Source organism: Eulemur rufifrons, chromosome 7, assembly GCF_041146395.1.
Source record: "Eulemur rufifrons isolate Redbay chromosome 7, OSU_ERuf_1, whole genome shotgun sequence".
Lineage (NCBI taxonomy): Eukaryota > Metazoa > Chordata > Mammalia > Primates > Lemuridae > Eulemur > Eulemur rufifrons.
In genome coordinates, this window is record NC_090989.1 from 11,238,842 (window position 1) to 11,250,018 (window position 11,177).

The 11,177-nt window shown below is 35.6% G+C and overlaps 1 protein-coding gene and 1 non-coding gene across 3 annotated transcripts in view; both read left to right on the forward strand.

Annotated features, from left to right (window-relative positions):
- The window catches only part of CRYZL1 (crystallin zeta like 1), a 38,777-nt gene extending 27,619 nt beyond the window's left edge, over nt 1-11,158 (forward strand). Inside the window, exons 8-13 of one of the 2 annotated variants that reach the window (XM_069474983.1) lie at nt 295-406; nt 2,983-3,081; nt 4,773-4,894; nt 6,070-6,175; nt 9,803-9,848; nt 10,400-11,158. In XM_069474983.1, coding sequence (XP_069331084.1) covers nt 295-406; nt 2,983-3,081; nt 4,773-4,894; nt 6,070-6,175; nt 9,803-9,848; nt 10,400-10,499 — 585 coding nt within the window. In that variant the 3' untranslated portion in view covers nt 10,500-11,158. The remainder of the gene's footprint in view (nt 1-294; nt 407-2,982; nt 3,082-4,772; nt 4,895-6,069; nt 6,176-9,802; nt 9,849-10,399) is intronic. The other variant, XM_069474984.1, reaches the window with a different exon arrangement.
- LOC138388660 (U2 spliceosomal RNA) lies at nt 2,044-2,233 on the forward strand. The gene has a single exon (XR_011234184.1). It is a non-coding gene; the product is annotated as a U2 spliceosomal RNA (small nuclear RNA).
- Nucleotides 11,159-11,177: the final 19 nt, after the last annotated feature.

The following is an 11,177-nucleotide window of genomic DNA, read 5'->3' on the forward strand; positions in this document are numbered from 1 at the left end:
TTCCAAACCATGTGTCTGGATGTGGCCCTCCATCCTTGAAATTAAGTGCTGTGGTCAGACTATGGGTGAGACCATGTGACTTGTGCAGCTTTTCCACCATCCCTTCTGAAGAAGAAGGTCAATCAAATATTTCCCCTTCTAGTCTGTATTTTTTCTCTTTTCTTATTAGATAACATTTAAAAATATACTAAAGTAACAATAAAGAATATACTTTATTAAATAATCTATAAAATAAATTAGATATGGCATCTGCTCTATAACTATAAACCCATTGTATATTTTTTTTCCACACAGGCATTTGGTACAATAGCTATTCAGTTAGCACACCATAGGGGAGCCAAAGTGATTTCAACAGCATGCAGCCTTGAAGACAAGCAGTTCCTTGAAAGACTTAGGCCTTCTATAGGTGGGTAATATTACTCAGCAGACTTTAAAAATGTAATTATGAAGAGAAATCACCTTAAAAACTGCACCTGTAAAATAAAGTACAAAGTCACAAATGAAAGTCAATATTAAAATGCACTTGGTATCTGTGGCCGAGTCCAAATTTACTTAAGCGATAGTTTTAATTTTAATTATTTAAGTTTTTTAAACCTACATTTTTCAATGTTTTTTTCTCCTTTGCCCCATTGTCATCAACAACTTACCCAAGTTTGAATTAGGTAAACTTTGACACAATTTAGAAATACTCAATGCTTCTTTGGTTTTAGTCAATAAATCAATATATTTTTGCACCATTTTGTATGTTTCTCAACCTCTTTTACCCTGTAATATACCGCTAATGTCTATTTTCCGTGATAGACTAGGAAGGGAGTGATCCACTTACACGGAAACACAGGTCATCAAAACATATAGTTTATGATGATCAGGACATGGTGGAGGCTGGTGAGCTCTTGAAAAGATTGAACCTATCCAAACAGCAATGAATATGGAGAGGAGGAAGAAAATAGAGACTGAAAATAATGAACAAGGAAAAGAGAAAGATAGAAACAAAAACTAACAGATGATGAGCAAAAAGAAGGAGCAGAATATTAGGTGAAGGGCAGGCAGGAAGGAAAGTAATGTTCATTGAGTGCTAATAAGGATGTCACCTCCTGAAGTCTTTAATAACCCTGGGTTGGCCGACCAGGAAATAGTATCTCAGAGAATTTAACTAGCATGTCCAGGGATATACAACTAAGAAAAGAACTGGAAGGAGATTTGAACCCAGGCCTGTCTAACATTATAACCTATGTTATTTCCATTGTTACATTATGCTTCTGGGCAGAGATAACCAAGAAATGGAAGGAAGATAATGCAGGGACTAGAGAAAGGAGGAAAGAAGTCAAAAAAAGAGATTTGAAAATAGAATGCAGAAAGAGAGCACAAAGGGTCTTCTGGAAGGGAAATGTTTCATATTGGTTAATTCTGCCCCTCCTGGATTTCTTCAGTCCCCTTTCTCTTGTGGCCTCCTCCTCCTCTCCCCTCCCCCAAATCCTAGATTACTATGGGACTGCACCTCTATTCTGAGCAACACTGAGAATTCTCTTCAACACGAAGGTGTTAAGAGATACAAAAATGAAATATAAACGTCTTGATTTGCCAGTTCAAAACAGAATTTTTTAATTCTCTCAATAATTTCTATTTTTCTATTAATATAATTCTTTTATTAATATAATGCTTTAAAGCAACCAGTTAAAATTAGCTTAATTTTCACTTACTGCTAAAAATCATAATGTTTCTTTTCCTTACCTTCAGGATTTTTCTTCATTTGGGGGAACAAAAGGGGAAGTAGGAGGCATTTCTGTGACTGAGAAAGGATTAAACAGCCTTTAGTAGATAATTACCATATTGCCTGAACACAGAAGGTCCCTGACTTACAAATGTTTCTACTTACGATTTTTTGACTTTACAATGGGTTTCTTGGGGTATTAAATGCGTTTTCAACTTAGGAATGCATTAACAATGGGATGTAGTCCCACCATAAATTGTGAAGCATCTGTATATTTTTGCACTTTTTAGCTCTAAATGGTATTAAATATGAACATACTCAAGAAACTGCTTATCGGTTCTCTGCCTTTTGTCTAAGATCAAGTGTAGTATCTGTTCTTATCAGTTGAATATCTATACGTCCTCTGTCTGAGGACAATATATTAAATGGATTTTTGGAGCAGGGAGATGGATTAGGAGCTTGCTCGGTCCACTCTGTACATCGACCTGGTATTGCAGTACCTCCGGGAATGGTGTACCAGAAAAAAAATAAAGAAACTGCTTAATCTTCCAATTCATGTCTCAATATATATGTATCTCTGTGTTTTCAGGTTCTCAGTTCTGGCTACATATCCTATAGGTTACAGAGAATACTCCTCTGTGTCAAAAGATCAGTCTTGTATCACCTTATCCACAAAATGTTCATATTTTTATTTTATTGAATTTGCTAGTCCCTTCATTTAGATTGATCCTTACCAATACTGGGTTAGATGAGAAAAAGTATAATTTCAATTGACTTTTTCCTCCTTAAATTCAGTAACTGGGCTGGGCGTGGTGGCTCACGCCTGTAATCCTAGCACTCTAGGAGGCCGAGGCGGGCGGATCATTTGAGCTCAGGAGTTCGAGACCAGCCTGAGTAAGAGCGAGACCCCGTCTCTACTAAAAATAGAAAGAAATTATTATGGACAACTAAATATATATATATAAAGTTAGCTGGGCATGGTGGTGCATGCCTGTAGTCCCAGCTACTGGGGAGGCTGAGGCAGTAGGATCGCTTGAGCTCAGAAGTTTGAGGTTGCTGATGCCATGGCACTGTAGCCCAGGCAACAGAGTGAGACTTTGTCTCAAAAAAAAAATAAAAAATAAAAATTAAAAAAATTCAGTAATTGTTTGAATTGCTTAACTCGTTTCAGAGAATAGATATTTATTTGCTTTTCTTTTTCTTTTTCCCTGATTTGTTTGTATTGGTCATATAGAGAACCATACAGTTGCCTTATTTCTTGTCCTTTACAGCCCGAGTGATTGATGTATCTAATGGGAAAGTCCATGTTGCTGAAAGCTGTTTGGAAGAAACAGGTGGCCTGGGAGTAGATATTGTCCTAGATGCCGGAGGTTGGTACCTTATGAAATCAGTAGACTGTGTAATATTTTTAGTTTGATGAATTTGAGAAAAAAGATAACCAGGGAATAATTATTAATGCATTTATTAATTTGGATGTTTAGTTTTGGGTTTTGTTTTCAACTAAAGACTTACTTAAAATGGAGCCTCTTCACTTTACTCCCATTGTAAGCACTGTCTCTCTGGAAGAGAGAACATGCTTGTCTTTTAAAGCATAGGCATTACAGTTCGAGTAACAGATGACATATCTCTACAAAGAAATCTATGAACATGATCTTTAGTGATTCCCAGATAATATACATTATCCTCCAGATGCTTATTCAGTCAGCAGAAATGCTTTGTGTGGCTGCCTTCTATTGGATGGTTGACTTCTGCAGTCTCTATTTGGAAAATGTACAATGTTTGTTCCAGTTTCACTTTTCTTAAACTTTTTTAGTTTAACCAATATCTATTTAACACCTACGCTGAAACACTTAGGTAATACCATCCCTCCTAAAGGATAGGTTTTATAAGGCTGCAAAGTACTTATATTTATACTGTTAGGTTTTATCTTCTAACATGAGAAGGATACATAAATATGGCTATGACTATCATGTGTGATTTTTTTTTTGAACCAGTATTTCAAACATTTGAGATCAACCTAGAGAAAAATCTTTCAGTAAAAATAAACATATACTTCACTGACATCATTTTTTCAAATGAGCACTTCAATAATTATGTTAAAGTATCTTGATTGTCTCTGGTCTCAAACTTCTGGACTCAAACAACCCTCCTGCCTCAGCCTCCCAAGTAGCTGTGACTGTAGGCGCAGGCCACTGAGCCTAGCTAATCATGACTATCTTGAGTCTGTGAGTTCTTTAATCAGAAATCAACTCATCCCAATATATTAAGCCATCAGTGTTTTGATTAAAAATATCAGACTCATGTGTTATGTTACTTTGCCTGGTTTTCACATAAAGATAGATTTTTTATCTTTATATATTTTACTTATAATTAAATCTAGAGAAAATTTTATGACCAGTTTTAATGCAAAAAGTATATTTTAAGGTATCTGAATATACTGTATATTGCATTTTTCTAAGAAAAATGTTTCTTCATCTCTACATTTAAAAAGGAAAGAAGGCAATATATGTAACCTAAACGTTTGTACCCCCATAATATTCTGAAAATAAATTAATTAATTAATTTTTTAAAAAAAAGAAGAGCAGCACACAGTGGCTCATGCCTGGACCAAAGCTGGAGGACTGCTTAAGCTCAGGAGTTCTAGACCAGCCTGAGCAAGAGCAAGACTTCCTCTCTACAAACAATAGAAAAATTAGCTGGGCCTGGGGGCACATACCTGTAGTCCCAGCTACTAGGAAGGCTGAGGCAGGAGGATCGCCTGAGCCCAGGAGTTTGAGGTTGCAGTGAGCTACAATGACACCACTGCAGTCTAGCCCTGACAACAAAACAAAACTCTGTCTCCAAAAAACAAAAATAAAGAAAGAAAGAACCGGGCATGGTGGGAGGCTAAGGTGGGAGGAACATCTGAGTGGAGGCTAGTCTGGGCAACATAGCAAGACCTTGTTTCTAAATAAGTAAATAAAAATTTTAAAAAGTAAAAAGAATTTATTTCAAGAATAAATTTCTGTCATATTATATATTTCTTCTCTCTCTCTTTCTTTTTTAACCATTCCCTTGCAAGTGAGATTGTATAGTAAAAATGATGAACCAGCTGTAAAATTACAACTACTGCCACATAAACATGATATCATCACACTTCTTGGTGTTGGAGGCCACTGGGTAACAACAGAAGAAAACCTTCAGGTATTTTCAGAAACAATAAAGCATTACTTTTACTACCATTACACAAAAGGAGTATAATTAACAATCACGCCAAAGTCTTTTTTGAGGCAAGGTATGGCTAAATTATTATAAATTTATATGTTTAAAGAAATGTAGCTTTTTTTTTTTTAATTTTAGGTATATGTTGGCCAAAATGTTGAAATATTGCCTAATAGAGAAGTTCTTTCAACTAGAATGAATTATAATTTTATTTAATGATTTGGAAGTAGTGGCTTATGAGTTTTTTAATAGCATTTCAAATGGCATTTTTTTCCTTAGCAATAAATATTATTTTTGACATATACTTACCAAGATATTTCTATATAAAATTACCACAATTTCCTAATTATTAAAATTAGAACTACTGTATTATATGTATGTAGGTATCTCCCAAAGTTATGTTTTTCAGCAGAATTCTAATTAAATATTTATATCATGGCTGATATGCAGATATCATAATTCTCATATATCAGTCTGCATTGATTTTCTAACATCCTCATGAAAGTGACTGGTAAGTAGTGGCCAAAAAAGACACCCCCCCCCCCACTCCACTTAATCACCAGGATTCTAGGTGAATCCAGGATTCTGCCATATACTTATCACCTTGCTATTTCATCATTTTGAACCATGAAATAGAGAAGAAAACATTAGGCCAGGCATGGTGGCTCATGCCTGTAATCCTAGCACTCTGGGAGGCCAAGGCAGGAGGATCGCTTGAGGTCAGGAGTTTGAGACCAGCCTCAGCAAGAGTGAGACCCTGTCTCTACTAAAAATAGAAAGAAATTAGCTGGACAAGTAAAAATATATAGAAAAAATTACCTGGGCATGGTGGCGCATGCCTGTAGTCCCAGCTACTCCAGGAGGCTGAGGCAGGAGGATAGCTTAAGCCCAGGAGTTTCAACTAGGCTAATGCCACTGTGAACTAGACTGATGCCATGGCACTCTAGCCCAGGCAACAGAGCAAGACTCTGTCTCAGAAAGAAAAAAAAGAAAAGAAAACATTATACTTTACATGTTGTTATTAATTAAAGTTTTTATGCTGATTATTTGTGACTTGGACGTTGTCTAATTTGTATGGAAGTTTTTCTGTCTCAAGATACCAATCCTTCTGCTGTTCAACTCACAGTAATTGATAGTCTTTGTTTATTCTATCCAAGTTGGATCCTCCAGACAGCCATTGCCTTTTCCTCAAGGGAGCAACAGTAGCTTTCCTTAATGATGAAGTTTGGAATTTGTCAAATGTTCAACAGGGAAAATATCTTTATATCCTTTTTATCTACTGACTTCAGTTTCTGGCTTGAAATTTACCTTGTACTCTACTAATAAGTTCTTTCATTATGATAATAGGAAATAATAATAGCAATTAACTTTTATTGAGTATGCCAAACAGTGTTCCAAGTACCTTGCAATTATTGATTCATTTAAACATTAAAACAACCCTTTTAGATGTAAGTACTATCATTATCCCTATTTCATAGGTGAAGAAACAGAAGCATAGAGAGGTTAATATATATTGAAGGACACAGCAAATGGCAGAACAAAAATCACACCCAGGCAGTCTGACTCCTTTCTGAATAGGGGATAAGCCATAAGATACATGGATGATTTTGTTTTGTTGTGTTTGTAACCTGACATTATGGAAATTACACATCACCTTGAGTGGGTTGCACACTTCTGTGATGGTGCCATTGCACAAAACATTTCAGAATATTTATCTAAATTAAAGAGTTTGTGGGGTGTTTTATAAATACCAATGCTAAGAAATCTTCAACAAATGAGTATGGTGGGGATGAGTTTGATTTTTTTTTTTTTTTTTTTTTTTTAGAGGCAGGATCTTGCTCTATTGCCCAGGCTAGAGTGCAGTGGCCGGGTTATTGCTCACTGTAACACTGTAACTTTGAACTCCTGGGCTCAAGAGATCCTCTCGCCTCAGCTTCCCAAGTAGCTGGGACCATAGGCGTGCACCACCACACCCAACTAATGTTTTGTTTTTTGTAGAGAAGGGGTCTTGCTGTATTGCCCAGGCTGGTCTCCAACTCCTGACCTCAAGTGATCCTCCCACCTCATGATTTTTAAAAACAGAAGTCATTCAGAGATAAATCTGAAAAATGTAGCCAAATCAGTACAGTTTGGTAAAAGTAATAAAAAGTTTTCCTGTGAGAATGTAAAAACAATTCTAAAAAGAAAAGGCCAAACCTCTTTAGAGCAGGGTTACCTTAAGAATTCCTATTATTTCAAAAATGAATATTTTAAAGGCAGCTACACTTGATAAAAATTTTAATATATTGGATAAAAAATAAGTCCTCATAACTTAATAGAGTATAGGTGTGTATGAAGAAAGATTTGTATACCCTACATTTGTTTCCACTGAATAACATACTTTATTCACATTTGTTAAATGTATGTAGTTATATATGTATACGTATAAAGGCTAGCCCTTTCTAGGAGGAATGAGACTTAATTCAAAGCTTTAAAATAGTAATATGTAATTAGTATATTGCATGTGTTGTGTTTTAAGGAGATTTCAAAACCCCTTCATGTCGTAAATGTATGAGTTTAAACTATTTCTGATTAAATATTTTCCTTTTAAATTTGGAAAATACACTTTTAACTTTCGAAAAGAATTTTTAATTAATTTCATTTTTAAAAACTTATATGTCCAATAACATTGTAAGTATCAAGAATAATGAGTTCCGGCCGGGCACGGTGGCTCATGCCTGTAATCCCAGCACTCTGGGAGGCCAAGTCGGGAGGATCGCTCAAGGTCAGGAGTTCGAGACCAGCCTGAGCAAGAGTGAGACCCCGTCTCTACTAAAAATAGAAAGAAATTATTTGCACAGCTAAAAAAAAAAATATATATATATATATGTATATATGTATATACATATATATATATATATAAAAATTAGCTGGGCATGGTGGTACATGCCTGTAGTCCCAGCTACTTGGGAGGCTGGGGCAGAAGGATTGCTTGAGCCCAGGAGTTTGAGGTTGCTGTGAGCTAGGCTGACGCCACAGCACTCTAGCCTGGGCAACAGAATGAGACTCTGTCTCAAAAAAAAAAAAAAAATAGAAAAATTATATGGACAACTAAAAATATATATAGAAAAAATTAGCCAAACGTGGTGGCGCATGCCTGTAGTCTCAGCTACTTGAGAGGCTGAGGCAGGAGGATCACTTGAGCCCAGGAGTTTGAGGTTGCTGTGAGTGAGGCTAATGCCACGGCACTCTAGCCTGGGTAACAGAGGGAGACTCTGTCTGGAAAAAAAAGAATAATGAGTTCCTAAAGTAAAGAACATAATATAGCTATTAGAAGTAACATTAATTAGCATGTTTGCAATCTTATATGTTAGAAGCGAAACTAACTGTTTTGTATGTGTTGTTGTATACCTTAATTATCTCAAACCCCCTCTCTCCATGAGAAGGTGATTTTAACCTATTTGACAAATCCCTGGACCAGGTTGAAACATAACATGTTTATGAACTAATGTTAAATTTTCCAAAATTGGAAACATACACTATATTTTCTCTCACACATAGACACACACACACAGATGGCAGGTTCATTAACAGAAGTAGAAAGAGAACTTGCAGAGATGTGAATAAGTGAATTATTATAATATTCCTTAGGTCCCTTTTTTAATTTTTAAAATGATTTATGATCACATTTTCTAATTTACTTTTCTGAAGTCCTGAATTGGACTTTAGTTCTCACTTGTTCAAACCCCCTTCAGTCAGTTCATACATGAGCTAGTTGCTGCCTAGACATCTTCCTACTGTGTGATTCTAAGCCATAAATAATTCAAGAGTACTAGACTCTTGATCCCAATATTATAATTCAACTTACATAGACTCTCGATCCGAATATTAGAATTTCAGTTAAATCACCAAGATAGATTTTTTTTCTTAATTTTTACATCATTTTCTGATTTTGTTAGTGACATACAGTTGGGCCTGTGTATCTGCAGGTTCCACATCCACAGATTCAACCAACCAAAGATCAAAAATATCTGGACATAAAAAACAACTAAAAATAACAATACAGCCTCTGTAGTCTTACCTACTTGGGAGGCTGAGGCTGGAGGATTGCTTGAGCCCAGGAGTTTGAGGCTATAGTAAGCTGTGATCATCCCATTGCACTCAGGCCTGGGTGAAAGAGTGAGACCCCATCTGTAGCAAAAAAATAATAATACAACAATAAAAAATAATACAAATAAGAAAACAATACAGTATAATAACTATTTACATAGAATTTACATTGCAGTAGGTATTATAAGTAATCTAGAGATGATTTAAAGGGGGGTGTGTGTAGGGTATACGCAAAATCTGTACCATTTTATGTAAGGGATTTGAGTATCCACAGATTTTGATATTCTTGGGGGTCCTGGAACCAATCCCCTATGGATGCCAAGGGACAACTGTATGTCATATACACCATTTATTAACTTTTCTGCAAATAAATTTTGAGCCTGTTATCAACCAGATTAATCAATAAATGTACATGTAAAAGTAAGAGATAAAAATGCTAAAATTGTTTTTAACTAAAAATGCCATATGTAGTGTAGAAATGAAAACCAGACACTATTCCATTACCATCCATTGGGATAATGGTGGTCATCACTTAGGACAGGCGCTAGGCTTGCTACTCTTACCATTTACCCTTAGAAGTTTAGGCTCTATTACACCACCAGCTGTCTCAAATCATTTCCCTGTTTTAGAGGTAAACTCAACAGCCTATAGAATTTCTGTAAGTAAATATTTTGAATCTCTAAGAGGGTAAAACTTCAGGGAAAAAAGTGACCTGCCTAATGTCTTCAGCTTATTGAACAGTTTTATTAATATTTAATCCTCTCTCCTTTGCATTGGCACCTTAACAATCTTTCCAGCTACGTATCTTAAAAGATGTGATGGAGAAGTTATCAACTGGTGTTTTTAGGTATGCTAAAGTAACCAAATCATTGTTCTTGTTTATTTTTCTATTCTCAAGGAGATAAGATGGATATTTCCATTTTTGTTTCAGTTCTCACAATATATCTATTACCTCCATATTTTATTATTTGATTTAAATAGCTATTATTATTTGGTTTAAATAGCTATTCTTTACTATTTCTCAAAGTGTATCTGATGGTACACCAGTATTCCCAAAGACAGAAGAGGTTTGTGAGTTTTCCTCACTCCATTCCATACTGCTCTTCACTGTGCTTTTCCTCATCACCCCTTCCAAAGCAATGTAAAATGACCCCTAGCTTAAAAAGAGGAAAATGCTGTTTTTTAAGTTGGATCTGTTTATCACTCATAAAAGAGGGAGTGGATAAAATAGGTATTTTTCCCTTCAAAATTTAATCACTTTAACAGTGGAAATACTAATGAATATTTGAATTATTTAAAGTAATGGAATTGAGCTATAGCAGCGGTCATCTACCACCCTTTGGGTTCTACTCATCTTTAACTAGACCTGATATTTCTAATAATTTCCTTCTTCCTCAGACCTCAATTGGATGAACCCATTCCACTATATGAGGCGAAAGTTTCCATGGAAGTTGTTCAGAAAAGTCGAGGAAGAAAAAAGCAAGTCGTTCAATTTTAATTTTCTTCTTTCTCAAAACTTCAGTTGGATGACCCCATCCTGTATTTGAAGCTAGAGTTTTCCTTGGAAATTGTTGAGAAAAATCAAGGAAGATAAAAGCAAGTTCTGGTTTTAAGCATGTTTTCCTGCTGTGTAAGACAAGATGCTCAGATATATGACACGTTTGAAAAGTATTTGAAAAATTATTGTGCAGACGATCAAGATAATTCTATAACATCTGAAGGGATAGTCTAAAAACCTTTTTAGTTATTGTTTCTATACATTTTGCCTCTGCTATAACATTCTTTCCATGAAGAAAACTGCTGCTTTCAGCAAAAGCCACACTACTCTATTGATAAAGCTGTTACAGGCCTTTGCTAAACTATCAAAATAACGTTATTAATTTTATATCAGCTCCGTTCTCAATACCTTCCTTTCTTAATGTGCATTTGCTGTCATAATTTAAGCATTTGAGCATATGTTCAAGTCTCAAAGGATCTAGCCCACAGGCACTTAAATTTTGTTTTCAAATATTCGCTCACTCTGAATTTCCCTAGGATCAAACAAGAGGATCCTAGTAACTCATCAGTGGCAGCAGCAGCGTGTTTGCGTGGAGGGTTGGGAAGGCCAGGCTTTAGGGATTGCAGGGAGGCTGTGCTTGCATAGCAAGCAGGCCGATTTCTTATCTGAGTTCTTCAT